Source organism: Apis mellifera, linkage group LG12 (genome assembly GCF_003254395.2).
Source record: "Apis mellifera strain DH4 linkage group LG12, Amel_HAv3.1, whole genome shotgun sequence".
In the NCBI taxonomy this organism is placed as follows: Eukaryota; Metazoa; Arthropoda; class Insecta; order Hymenoptera; family Apidae; genus Apis; species Apis mellifera.
Window position 1 is genome coordinate 6,569,457 of NC_037649.1, and position 14,822 is coordinate 6,584,278.

At 44.1% G+C, this 14,822-nt stretch overlaps 1 protein-coding gene across 2 annotated transcripts in view; it reads left to right on the forward strand.

The window, feature by feature from the left end:
* Nucleotides 1-14,822, forward strand: part of LOC410362 (MOXD1 homolog 2) — a 190,100-nt gene that overhangs the window by 165,731 nt on the left and 9,547 nt on the right. For both annotated transcript variants that reach the window (XM_016915532.2, XM_016915531.2), the window contains 2 exons: nucleotides 6,302-6,496; nucleotides 13,712-13,798. In XM_016915532.2, the coding sequence (XP_016771021.1) occupies nucleotides 6,302-6,496; nucleotides 13,712-13,798 (282 nt within the window). The remainder of the gene's footprint in view (nucleotides 1-6,301; nucleotides 6,497-13,711; nucleotides 13,799-14,822) is intronic.

Consider the following 14,822-nt stretch of genomic DNA (forward strand, 5'->3'; position numbering starts at 1 on the left):
TTATTTTCGACGAAGGAAAATTCGATGGATGTCTTAAAAGGGAAATTTTATGCAGCTTTCTCCCTCCGATTGTTGTCCATAAATTGGGTATTCTTTCTCCTGATATTTGAATAATTTACGATTTTTTTATCCTCGTGTAGGGAAAATTAAATATATCTTAAAAGCAGATTTTAATCATTCCATTTTGAGAATATTGAAAAGCGATAATTTTTTTTCAATTGCGATTCACGCGATTAAATGATTGAACTCATCGAAGGTTTTGGTTCTTCCCAGTCGTTTTTCTTTCACGCTCCAATTTCAAAAATCGATCTTTTCACACTCTATCGTTCACCGAGTAATCACCTGAAAATCCCATTCTCACGTAATAAACTCGCGAATTCATCATCAAAGGTGGACCAATTTGAGGGAAAAGTTAGTTAAAATCCGATAGCGGTCCGCGACGAAGTTAGTTTCGCGATAAAAAATTCTTGGGGCAACGGTCCCTGTTAAAACAAAGTCGGAACTGGGTCATTTGGCTCGGGCTACGGACAGGGAAACCCGTTAAATAGGTAGCTAACAGCAATTAACGCTGTTTCCTGGACCCGTTCAATGGCAACGTAAATTCTCGTGGCTTCCTTCAACTTCAATCGTGGTAAACACGGCAACGTTTTGCCTCAACGTGGGTCGAAAAATTCGGTCGCAAATAACGGAGAAGAATCCGATTTCACTCGCTATATCGAGGATAATGGACGAAACCGCCCCCCTCCCGAGATCGAGGACACGGCCGTCAGGGGTGGCAAAGCGAGGCAAAGATCGAGTGGTAGGCAGCGAGAACGACGATGGCGGTGGAAATGGGCGCGAGAGAAATAAGGGTTGGGAAAGAAGAATGGGGTTTGTAGCGGGAGAAGTAAGCGTCGGAAGTTTGAAGCCCTTAATTGCTTTTTAAAACTTTCAAGTTCGACTCGAACCCCTCTTCGTTCTTCATCCTCGTCTCCCGCAACCTCGTCGTCGCACCCCTTTGCATTCCACTTTGGAATGTTCAATATTAGTTTTCCCTATCGGAGTTGCAAACACGTTCGTCCGCGGGGGAGTGAAAGAGCTCGTCGAAGGTAGCCGGCCACCCTCTAAGAGGGTGGCGATGCGCAAGAAAAGCCGGCAGGGGAGAGGGAAAGACAGTCCTGGCCGTCGATAATCAGCAACCAACCCCCATCACTGCTCATCTTCCCCTCCCTCCTTGGTTTTTGCACTCGAAGCAATTAACGACGACTGGGGGAAAAAAAAAAAGAAGCTACGTCCGCTTGCTACTTTCCTATCAGCTCGCCGATCTCGCCCCGCTTCGAAACTCCGCGGAGAGGAAAGTGGCTGGACGTTTTCGCAAACTTTTCTACCCCGACTCTCTCTCTCTCTCTCTCTCTCTTGTATTTTGCACGTGTGACGCGATCTCTCGGACCAATGGACACTTTTATTGCTTCTGACGAAGTTTCGTCTCGCGATGGTGATGATCGAACCATTCTCTCCGACTCGAGGGAAGGGATCCCTGTCCGATCATCCGTGAAAACGGTTCATTCGAGACATACAAGTTGATACGTACAAAGAGTTGTATGAGAAACAGGCTTCGATGTTTTCGACGAGCTTTTTTTTTATTTTTTTTATTTTTATTTTTTTTTTATTTTTACTTTTCCTTCGAAAAACCAGCAAAATCGTAAGTCACGCGAGGAAACGATCCTTTTGTTCTCGTTTCGGGAATACACGTTTAATCTGCATCTCGATCCATATTGTATGAGGACTAGGATATTCTCTATTCAAACGTCCATTTGAATATACGGAAATTTCCAAGGGAAAATGGAGGCCGTTCCAAGATTCCCGCCCTTCCAAGCCTTTCCAAGAGTCTAGGTCAAAGACAAGTGCCGTAGACGAGCTTTTTTTTTCTCTCTCGCGATAGGCGAGGTATCTAGAGGTATCTGCCTCCCTTGCACAGAGACTCAGACATCTCTCGAGGGAGAGAGAGGAATAAGGGAGAGGAGGAAAGGTCTGTGGAATTGGAGCACGCCTTCTTGCAATTCGGTACCGAATGGTTAATCGCGAGGAGGTTTCAGGAGATGGCATTGCGCAAAGGAGGTGGAAAATGGAAAGGGAGAGAGGCGAGGAAAGGGAAACAAACGAACTTACGCGGAACGGGGCGAATCGCTTTGACAAAAGGCTCGTTCTCGCGATCCATTACGGTATTCGGACTTCTGACTAATCTCTTTTCTCTCGCATTGCCCCTCTGACTCCCTCCGGGCCCTTTGTGACTTCGAACTCATTGTTACGAAGATATTGGAACTTTCTGCCTTCTCTCTTTCTCTCTCTCTCTCTCTTTCTCTCGCTCTCGTAACACCGTTAAGCAATTAAATCGAAAACTTTTACGCCGTACCGTTAAAAAACACAATTAAAGCGAACCTCTATCTGGTGGTCACGTCGTTTTCAATTCTCAACTCTTATCCCCCCCCTCTTTCCATCCATTCAAGCCTTCCATCCAGCGTCAACGTTGAAAGGGAGGGAGGAGATCATGGGTTAAATCTTTTATGATTTCGGCTCGGAAAGAACTCGTTTGAAGAAACTCGCATCGCGAACGATATCTTTAACTTTCCAAACGGGACGATTCGACGATTATTGGAAAGGATAATAGCTAGCCATAAGCTTCCACGAGATGGACGCATAGACGGAGATAAGGGATGCGGGAGTGGTGAAAGAAGAAGGGAAGAAGAAGAACGTGAAGGGGAAACGCGAGGGAGGGAGAAAGATTTCCGCGTTTCGAGAGCGAAGAACAACAAAGTTTCTTAATGAAGAATAACGTTCCAGGCAAAGGAAAGATATTTCCACTTAACCGGGAATTCTCTCGGCAAGTCTTTCCTCTCCTTTGCTCCCTGTCCACGGGAATTGCTCCCCATTTCTCCCCTAATCTCCCGTTGTTCCTCCCGAAACGTTAAGAACGCCCCTCCTCTCCACGGATCTATTGACAGTACCCGGTCGAAAGAGTAGTATAACCTTCGATTCAATCTCGCGTTTTAATGAAACCTCTTGGAAACGAAATGAATTTTGACTATAATGGACTCTTCCATTCGATGGCTAAACTCTGTCTCTGAATTCCGTTCGTGCCCTCTTCTCTTTTTCCGCGGGGAAATGTTCATAAATATTCGGGAATAATGCGAGAATCAGGAAAGCTTGCTTCAAGGATATTTATATAATTTGAAATTTTTAAAGAAACAATTTAATCTAATAATCTAAAAATTTTGTAAAATAAAATTTTCTTTCTCGGTATTTATACGAATATAGCTTCGTTTATCATTTAAGCTGTCTTTGCTATTACAAAAAGAGAGAGAGAGAGAAAGAAAGAAAGAAAGAAAAGAGCAAAGATTCTTCTCGACTACTTCTTTATCTATCGTCTCCCAACACGCGACACGTTTAATTTTTCTTAATGATCGGACAAACTTTGATTAGAACGCACGAAGGGAGGAAAAAGCATGGAGAAACGTGGCTCCGTATTACGTCGTCAAAGATGGTTTCCGGGCTGGGCCGATACCGTGAGATCGCGTGATTCCGTTCGAGCCTCTCACGCGATCCCCATTTCCTCCTACCGACCTTCCATTTCTTCGTTTAGAAATCTTTCGATCTTCTCCCGAGATGTAGGTCGTGTAGATGGCTATTTCAGGTAAACGGCATCCACTTGTCTCGGCCTGGAACGAGCGTAGATGCACCGATACGTAGCCACGAGCCACGATGATTCTTAAGCTGGATCGATTCCGATAGAGAACGAATATCCGTGGCAACGCGTGATTCTTCCATTGTTTGTCACTGAATCGCAGCATCTCTCTTCGTATCGTGACGTAGAAACAAATTTCATGATGAAACTTCTAAAGAGAATAGGAAGAAAACGCTGCTATCCGTTTTACTTTCTCACTTCTTCTCATAGATCCATCTTTCCAAATCAAATAAACTCTAATTAAACAACGATCTTCCTAATCCACGAAGAATTAGAAATCCGGGCGACAAATCTTTCTAATCAGTTTCAGACCTAATAACGTTCTATCCCTCTTTCCAAATGAAACATTAACGAGGCATCTGGCCTCAATCAAGCATGATTGTTCGAAATTGTGAGTGTACCGCGTTCGGTCGCATAACGCGTTGATCGATATGCGTGTTTCGAGGTCGAGCTCCGTCCACATCGATGGGGGCCACCCCTTCTTTGCTCGCTCGTCCGATTATCGCCGCTCATTCGATTCATCCCCGATGCATGCCTACACGTAAAATTTTCGCGGAGAATGAAAGTGGCGCGGCGGATTGATCGCTCGCGCGCGTTCACGTGGGAAAATTGGAGCCGCGGCACGTGAATAAACCGGACACACGCTCGTTGGCATATTTATTAAACGGGGACAGGGAACAGGCTTGGCCAAGTAATCCCCCAGCGAAGCGACGGTTTTCGCGGTAAAGCTGCGGGAACGGGTTATTTAAAAAACAGTTGGATCCGTTTTTGATGTGTGCGTCCCTCTTCAACGAGGAGTGGAAAGGAGGACGATTGATGTAATTGGTTAAAAGTGCTTTTAGAGGTAAAACAATTCCAATTATTAAGACGAAGACATTTGATTCTTCTTTGTGTTTATCTTCGATTCTGTTGCGCACAAACGATTGTAATCTTATTTTTCGAAGGGGTTAGTAAGTTTCTTTCTTTCTAGAATCTACGTGACATGAAATAATAATACGAATAATTAATAAAATAGCAAAAACCATTCTCTTATTAATAATTACGCCATTACATTTATATTCGTTCCTTTTTCTTTTCGAGAATATTAATAAGGTACGTGGGTTGCGGAATACGTGGCGGAATAATGAGACAATGATGAAACCTTGGCTCCACGCGATGCTTCAAATTCTCTGGCCGTGGTCAAGAGGCGTATGCACGTGCAGATTTCATACACAATTTAATCGAAAATGTTAAAAACGTATATACTGGCGGCCCGCTACTAATTTCGCCGGCCTCCGTACAAAACCGTAAGCGTACACTATTTTGCGCTTGGACCGGCGCCAGCAGCCAGGTAAATACAACGTTTTCATGAAGATAACGTCGGCGGCCTCTCCACAGATACGCGAATGGCAAATGAATCCGCCCCGTAATTCTTATTTTTGGGATCCGCTCCCGTGGAACCGATTACTGGCTGGATTATCCGGACATATTTATCGACAGACAGTCTCTCTCTCTCTCTCTCTCTCTCTCTCTCTCTCTCTCTCTCTTTCTTGAGATCGAATCGCAACGATTGTATGCACACGTCTTTCGAGCGTCGATCGATTCTTTCGCGTGCAACGAGGGAGGGGCGAGAGGGAGCATATCAAGGGGGCGAGCAATCGAACCGACGGATTAATTAATTTCACCCCGATAACTCGGTGATTCGGTTGTTCGTCGACCGATAGAGATTGATTTCGAAGGTGAAGGTGGCGGATAAAGAGAAAGAGAGAGAGAGAGCAAGTCTATCTAATTTCAGACGGCCGGTATAATGGAATCGCGATAAATTCCACGCGAACGGGTCGAAGGGAAATATTCGTTTGCAAGAATAGGTCATCGTGATCAAACCGAACCCGATCCATTTCATTCCGCGTCGAAACTCTCGATGCTCCATTACCCGTAACGTTGACTAATCAACTTACGTCCATTTCGTTCGTTTCCCGCTCCTTGGAAAATAAAAACAGGAAAATGGAACGGAGCGATGCCATCGGGATACAAGCGGCAGGGGTGAGGAGGCTTAGCCTAAAAGCGACCGGAGGGAAGAGAGTCTTCGATAATGGGACACAGGTTAACGCGGCGTACACGGGAACGCTTTTTCCCCTTTCGAGGATGGCTGTGCCAGTAACTGCAATATACCGATTTTCGGCCGGTGGCGGGGGATATTGCGAAATAAAAAGGGTTAAATTAAAAATTCTCGGTCGAGTGCGCCGGTCCTCCGGCCGTCGAGGAGCCTCTGAGAATACGCCTGCGGAATTTGAACGTGAAAGAGAGTTTCCAACCAACCCCTACCCCTCTCCCTCTCCGCTTTATCCTCCTCATTCCTCCGGTAACCCGAAGGCTTCGACTTTTATAGCAAGTTCGGTATAAAAGACGGGCCTTTGTGCCTCCGTAAGCCGTCCTTATCGATATTTTTCGATAACAAAAATGAAGGAGCAAGTTCGTGGATCCTCTTAACCGTGGGTCTCCTCGACTCTTGGCCAGAAAGAGAGAGAGAGAGAGAGGGAGAGAGACTTCAGCATCGCTCGAACGCGAAATTCAGCAACTTTTTCCTTCTTTGTGTTCCAGAACGACACGATGCAAGTGGTTTGGCAATATCACGTGGAGGAGCCGGTGTCCGCGGCCGGAGTTTTGCCGGATCACGACGCCATCCGGGGATCGAGGCCCCTTTATCTGGTGCAAAGGGACGCTCAACCGAGGCCGACGTCGCGCAACCAAGAGGCCGAGCCACCGCTTCAAACGTGGGACATATTGAACCAGCAGGTTGGTATCCTATCCTATCCTTGCGATCGATTTAACCGATCGTGTCACCATCGTTCGTATTCCGCCGTTATGCGCGATGCCCGGCCGTAGAGCGGAACCGCCGCGGTTGGTTGGTTCTTGGACGGGTCCGATGATGTGCGAAACCGACACGGGGAATCGTGTGGGCGGAAAATTATGGTGTAATACGAGCCATTGCGCGGCGGATAATATGATTATACGTGGGGGGAGGATACGGCGCGATGGAACGCGTCTTACGTATGCATAATGATAGAGAGGCAGGCGTAGGTGGTAATAATGTAATGGATAGGTGTTTCGCCGGACTTTAATCGTTAAGGGTTAAGTCGAAAGGTAGGTGAGAACCGGCCAATTTGTATTTTGTGTCCGACAGGGTGAGAGAAGATTTTGTGAAAAAAAGAAAAAAAAATTGTAGTCTTCGATATTATAATGAATTTACTGTATGAGTGAATTCGTTCGTTTAAGATCTTGTTACAAATTTGTCTTGTAGATTTGTGTGTGCGTCTCTCTCTCTCTCTATCTCTCTCTCTTTATGTTGTTTATCCAATTATTCAAGGAACAGTTGGCGCATAGTAACACAAGGCACATAGTGGCGAGGGAACGAGCTTAATATTCATCGAGACGACGAAGGAGTTTCTGTGGAAAGGCGATTAAAGAGTTTTAATTACGGGGGTGGAAACGTAGTGTCAACGATATCATATTAAACTCGATTCTCCGTAGAAGCTACTTTTCCAAAAGCCCCCTCCCCCCCCCCGTATCCGTGAGTTTACTCTCCACAGGGGAAGTCTGTCGGACGAAATGAATCGCGCCAGCTCCGATTCGTCGCTATGACACTCTGGTTCCATCGAACTTCGATAATGCCTTTGAAGTTATTAGACACATTCGTCCCGTAACCGTGGCTATTAAAATTTAATTGTAATTGAACGAGGACGCGGTGGAAAGTTTTCAAGAGAAATTGCATCAGACGATGGCTGGCCGTCTAATATCTTCGCGACGAATCTTCGCGCTAATTTTCCCCACGATAAATGGGCTTTAATTAACCATCTGTAGCCGGAAAAATGCCAATCGTAATTTCGACGAATTTGATATAAGAAGAAGAAAAAAAGAATTCTTAATCACCATCTAATCTAATTTTAACAATCCAAATATTTCTTAATTAACAAAATTATAAACTCGTAGTACAAAATCAATTATAACTTTATCAATCTCTACAATAATGGTTCAAAAATTTAATAAATTTGGTATAAATATATATATATAAAAGAATTCTTAATTTCTTTAATCTCAATATCCAAATATTTCTTCTTAACAAAATTATAAACTCGTAATAAATAAAATCAAAATGTAACAATCTTAATTTTGAAAAAAAAAAATCAAAATTTCCGAAAGAGAATTGCGCAATTTCAAACCCTACGCTACACCCGCTAATTTGGCCGGTCGTTGGCAATCCGCTCGCGCGCAGGAGGGTCATTACTCGTCCTCTTCGTTCTTTCGAAGGCTGCCCAGCCCCTTTCGTTTTATTGCGCTCGAGCGGCGATACTCTTCGCGGTCGATTCAGTCACGCTTCTGTTTCGCGAGCGCGTTTGCACCACTCTCCTCCTCCTCCTCCTCCTCCTCCTCCTCCTCGTGCAAGCGGTTCGAGAGGGAGAGGGAGCGAGAAAAGGAAAGGGGAAGGAAAAGGACAGGCGGAACGGAGACGGGGATCGAAGGCGAGCAAGGGGGGGAACGAGATGGAGCGAAGCGTGGCACGGTTGCGGCGCGAGATGAATGTTCGAACCCGTTTAACGTTCAGCCTGGTACGAGTGGATTTTTATCGGATGCAAGCCGCGAAGCATTGTGCGCCGAATTTATGAGAGCATAAATCTTAACCGGGTCACATCCGGCAAAAACTATTCGTTCATTAGCGTCGCCGGGTCATAGATTACGGGTTGGACGCTATCGCGGGGATCGGACAATGCTAATTCCACGGGCTGCCGAGCTTTTGCTTATAGTTTATATACACCGGCCAAGGTAGGGATGATCCGGGTGTACACGGATTTACTCCCCCCCCTCCGTTTCTGCGTCGACGACGGGCCAGGGATGGATCGATCATCCGCGTGAATAACGAAGATGAAAAACGGTCAATCCGTTCTCTGTCAGCCAGAAATACGAGGAGTTGTAAGGCTGTAGCGAGCGAGGCGGACGTCGTAAACACGGGGATTGCGAATGCGAACGATCCGTGCAAATATACGACAATACGAAAGGAGGAGACGTGCAAGTTATCAATCAGATTGGGTGTCTTTTCGCGGATCGATCGGTGGAAAAATCGGGAATTTTCGACGAATCTCTCTCTCTCTCTCTCTCTCTCTCTATCGTTTCCATTCGACGGGGAAATTTCCAACGACGAGGAATGTACGTATCGCGATATCTGATAAATGGCACTTTCGATATTTTTGCGCGATTCAATCGAGCGACGCGTGTCAACGAGTCTGGTTAATGGAAACGAACGAAGCTGGTTCCGGCATTATCAGAAAAAGGCCGGGTGATGAAATAATAAATTGGAATTACGGGGGAGGGGGGGGAAGAGGAGTGGGTCGAAACCGAACAACGCTAATTTCATCAGTTCTGTTTACAATTTCGCGTCAAAACGGGGATCGAGACTGGGCTGTTTCGATGCTCATCATGCTGTAACAAATTACCGCGTCTCTCAACTGGAAAGGAATTACTCGCTCGCAAATGGAACGATCCTCTTTCTCCTTTTTTTTTTTTTCACTTCGATATTCAATGAAATTGGACGCGCTCTCGCCACGATGCTTTTTTTTCCCCTCCCCTCCTCTCTGTGGAATCGCTATTGGACGGAACGTCGTATCGTTTCTTCGCTAGAACGATAAATTTTAATAAAAAAACGACGAGAAGGATTAAATTTTAACATTTTAATGAGACGTACGTTGTAACGTTTCCGCGCAGAGAGAAATTTTCAAGCATTTCGATGTTTGTGCGATTTGTAGAAATACCGTTGTAAATATGCCGTGGTTAATACGTGGTTCGGATTCAACGTTGAGAGGCCTCGTTTAATTTCCAAGTTTCCTCGACCAAGTTGAACGGTATGCTATTATAGTGTACCACTACAACTAGTTTCCACTATCGCGAAACTCGTACATGGGTTTAGTTTTCAATACTGTGTTTGTGAGATCGGAATCAATTCTACGCCACCAACTTGATTATTCGTTCGCTCGATCAAATTCTCGATTATCCAATTTTCGTTCAACTCGTCTCATCTATTTTACGAGCAACAATTTCTTAAAAAAGAAAAAAATATCGTATTTTGATATCAAGTTTTCTTCAAGACTTCTTAATTTCAACAAACCGTCATTTGATTAACCGTCGCTTTCTCGAAAAAACAAAAACGTAACACGATCGCAGTTTCAATCAAGTCAAGAAACTTTTCTTCTTCTTCTTCTTCTTCTTTTTCCTCGCCAAAGACAATGTCGAGATACGACATTGTGCGTAACATCGCTTATCTTACAACCATTCCTTCTCTCCATTCCTTACTTCTTTCTTATGAGAATGCTACTTGTTCTCCGCTAACTACGCACGCGAAAGTTTCACGCCGGTCGAATAACTTTTGTATCGCGGCGAGATGAATATGAATGTCTGGAGGCGCAAAGAGAGAGAGAGAGAAAGGCCAGCTTGTTAGAGAACGGATTTCGCATTCATTCCGCCAACCACCCTTTCTCCGGCGATACTTTTTTCGCGGCTCACTCTCTCGTCGAAAGGGAAACTTGGCCGACGAGAGAGCGCCAAATTTGCCTCGGGCGGATGCCGTTTTCGCGCCTCATCGTCACCCTTGTTGCCTCGTGAATTTATATAATACCGCATCCTGTCTCCTTTTTCCTCTCCCCAAACATCGTTTGCATACCATTATCACCACACCATGGGATTATTTCGTATTTTTAGCGGCGAAGCAGTGTAGAGAGGGTGTTGGAGAGATGGGAGAAAATTTATGGATGAGATAATTCTTATTGGATAGCGGATCTATCAAGTTGCAAATCGCAACGATCCCACTATCGTCGAATAAATTGTTTGGAAGATATATATATAAACGCACGATTCATTTCCAAGTTAAAATTTGAGAAACTTTTATTTTATTTCGCTCTCCAAAATCGAATTGCAAATAAAAGCGTTTTCTCGTTTTCAATTCAATGTTCATGATCCTCTAAAATTTTCTACTTCAACCCACGTCCACGAATGTGAACGAACCCTTTCTCGTACCGACGGGTTTAAACGAAGAAATTTCAGTTAACGTTTGCAAGAAACGCACCAGTTTCCACGAACCAGCAAGTTCATTAGCGATGGCATTCGTCATCAATCATAGCCCTGGGTAAAACGTGGCCGGTGAAAGGACACGCCATCGTTCTTCATTCCCGATATAGTTATTTCAGAGGATTCCATCTTGCTTGAATTTCTGTTATATATCTCCGCTGTCTCGCAGACGCCGCTTCCACGCTAGCCCTGTATACTTTTTTTCCCCCTCTTTCCTCTCGTTTCTTATTTCCTCCATTTCCTACAACTTTTCAACGGGCCTCTTTCACTCGGGCTAATTCCTCCTCCGCATCAGAGATGTATCAGATGTCAGAGATTTCGAGAGGGGAGAGATCGCGTTATTAGTTATTTATAGGAGCGCAACAGCGCGTGGATGGAAGAGGGGAGAAGGAGGGGAGAGAAAAAGTTGGCGCCGCGATGAGAAAAGGGCGAAACGCGAAGTGGCCTCGGCCGAGTAACGTAAAACGCGTTTTTATGTGGGCCGACGTTCAAAGGAAGCAGCAACCCATTTGAAACGCATAGCACGCGAAACGCGGCGGGGATAATTATCATCTCTCTCCTCTCTTTCCAAGAAATTCCACCCAGGAACGGGTGGAGAAAGGGGGGGAAAGGCGGCCAAGGATGAGACGTGTCATGAATCGCTCCTCTCCTCCCCTTTTATGCATATTTTAATTCATAAACCGGGCTTACCGCGGATTCGTTTACGCGCCTTTAATAACGTTTCACCCGGGATTTTATCAAAATGAATTAAACGCGGATGCGAGGTGGAAAAGTTGTCGTTGGAATTCTATGCAAGTTGAAACTTTTACACGAGGAACAGATGTATTTATTTATTGCAAAATAAAAGTGGGACCGTTTATATCCATTTCTTAGTTTGGATAATAAATACATAATAAATAAATACATCTTTCACATCGTAAAAATTTCGATCTCTGATAAACCAAAATATCAAATTCATCATTTGCAATTCATCCACCGACATATATTTTCCAATGCGCATTTCGACTATTTTAAACTAAAATACTCGAAAAGTGGCAATCTACACGCGTGTAACCTCTCGCAAAATTCCATACCAACTGCTCGATGCATGCAATTTCTCGACCTATCCCCGCATATCGAAGCGATCACGATACCGTGCGCCGAGATCATCGTATCGAAGTCGACTGAGGGAAATCGTTCGGCGGGAAACACAGGCAGAAGCCCGGAGGAATCGTAAACACGGGTCGAAATCTTGGCCGCGCCCGGGGCGCCGTTCACCATATTCGACCGCAAAACAATAAACGCAGAGTCGTCCTTCCCGGTAATCTTGACATCGATAATTTCGGAGAAACGCGTGGGAGAAGCCGGAGGCGGGCTCGAAAGGTGCACGAAAAAAAGAATCGCAATTTTCTCTCGGGATCGCGCACGTATCCCGCGGCTCCAACCTTTCGTTTCCGATTTCTTTTTCCCTTTCTCTCCTTTTCTTTTCTTCCAGATCTTTTTTGGGACGTTACTCGATTCGATGAGGATTTTTCTCTCGGTTTTAAGACGCTCTCTCACTCGTAATCGCGCGGCGAAACGCGGAGGGGGGATCGTCTTCGGAAATCGTCTCCGAAGATGGAATATCGAGAAGGCGAAGATTAAATTTGTTCAATACGCCCTTTGTGCCCTCTTTTGCGGACAATTGCGATCCTCGCCAGCGGTTGGAAATTCACGTCAAATATCCGTCGTTTTATCCGACGTAATATATGCTTTGAGAATCCTTTTTGTGATGGAAGCTTGACCGTTGAAAACGACGATGAGCTTTTAAAAAAAAAAGAAACAAGCTTGGAAGAATTTGTAATTCAAACCCCATTTCCTTTCAATCTGCGCAAATTTAATTCTCCCCAAAAATTCATTTAAAATTGATTTTCTTCAAAAGGAAGCTTTTTTATTCATTTCCGTTCCAATTCTATATTTATTTTCTAAAAATTATCTTTTTAGAGATAAATTAATATTCATCTCGTCGAATTATAGGGAATAATTTGGGGTGAAAATTTCACGTTTCGAATGTTCGTTTCGAAGAGGAAAGAAAATGAAACACGGGGATACGACTTCGTTTGAAACAGAATCGTCGAAAACAGCGATGGTTCCGTTAGTTTCGCCGGGGGAACACGTCCCCCATGCAGCTAAAATCGTTGGCCGGGATTAACTTCGTCACGCGAATAGTCGGCGATACGGGGAAACTCGGTCGAAGATAGTTGCAATTAGAAAAACAGTTTGGAGGCTGGCAGTCCGAGGGATGGCAACCGTTGTACCTCCCTAAATACCACGTTACTCCATTAACGGGAGTACAGACAGATCCATACCGTTCCCTATCAGTTTCGCGCAGCATGGAGGATGAGCTTTCGAGCCATGTGTTGTGCGCCACTCTCCACAGAGCGTTAACATTTGAGAAATTTTGAGAAAGTAACTAACAACGTCCATCTTTGTCCAACTTCGTTTCCTCGTATGCAATCATCTGTTTCAAATATATAGATATCCTGTTATAGAATTGCTTGAAGAAATTGAGAATTTTTGTCTTGGATTTGATGGATTTTTTCAACCGTATATTTCTCTTCTTTTTTGAATCGAAATTTCAAAAATTCGCTAATCAAAAATACGACCTAATCCGATTTACTTTTGACTTTTAAATATTATTATTCGTATCAGAAACATGGGTTGAAAATAATCTGGATCGGATGAACGAGAACTAATTATTTAAAATAATAATAATGGTATAGTTTTCTTATTAAAAATATGAAGTTTAAATTTTAAGAAAAAAAAAAAGAAAAAGAAAAAAGTATCTAGAGTTAATTTATCGTAAAAGTTTTCCATCTTCGAAACAGCTCGCGGAATTAAGCTCGTTTAACCAACCATCGTGTTCGAATTACTTTGCAGGTACGCTTACCCAAGGGACAAGACACGTTGCTTTGGTGCCGCGTTCTTAGGATGCCAAACATTGATCACAAACACCACGTCGTGAAGGTAAGTTCACCTCCACAGCTATAACCTACTTACTAACCCTCCCACTCCGCGTCTTACGCATCCCTAACCCATCTAAACTTGATTAAACCTGGAACGTACGAACAGATTCCCGTCGACGTGGGAGCTGTCAAGCATCGTATAGATCTCCGCCGGTTTGTCGGCTCGTCGAAATTCTCGCGAATTTCTTATCAAGATTCACGGGAACGATCGTTTCATCCCGCCATTTACCCTTAATCTCGCCTCCCATTACCGACCGACGAATCATAGAAACGCGAATACCGAAAATACTTCCTTTCGAGAAAGGAAGGGGCGGAGATTTATTAGAATTTATTTTTAAACGCCTTTTTTTTTCTCTCTCGTTTCATTTTTCACAACTTTGTATCTTTAGATGGTCTCGCGCGGAATCATTCGACCAATTTGTTCTCTATTCTCGGCCGTGACACGCCGAAAATTGGAAATATACGTCTTTCGTCCTATATATTACGTATTTATATTTTAAGCGATCGAACGAGAGACGTGTGACAGTCGATCTGTATAACCGCGAATCGGTTTCGCGTCAGTAAGGCAAGATTGAGCATTGGAAAGTATTTCGGGGTCCAATTTAATTAAATTCATCCTCACGCTCCACATATTTATCGTTGCGTTAAATTATCGCGTCTAATTTAATTCCTAATTTTCCTTTCTTTCATATCCAATTCGATGGAATGATAATCCTCGATCGATATTTAAAAATAAACATCGCGGAAACAGAGGCGATATTGTAATCGCGAAATCGTACGATATTTCTGCATCGATCGTTCGTGACCACGATTCGTAACGCGATTACGTTGCACTGTAACGAAATTTCAGAGAACAATTCTCTTCTATTCAAAGATTTATCCTTCGATTCATCGAGATGTAGATACCCGCCAATACACGTGGTTAACATTCTTTCGAGCGTCGCGATTCATATCGATATTCAAAGGGCGCACGTCGATTCGTCAAAAGATCTCTGATTTTTATCGGCGATGCAATCGCGTTCCAA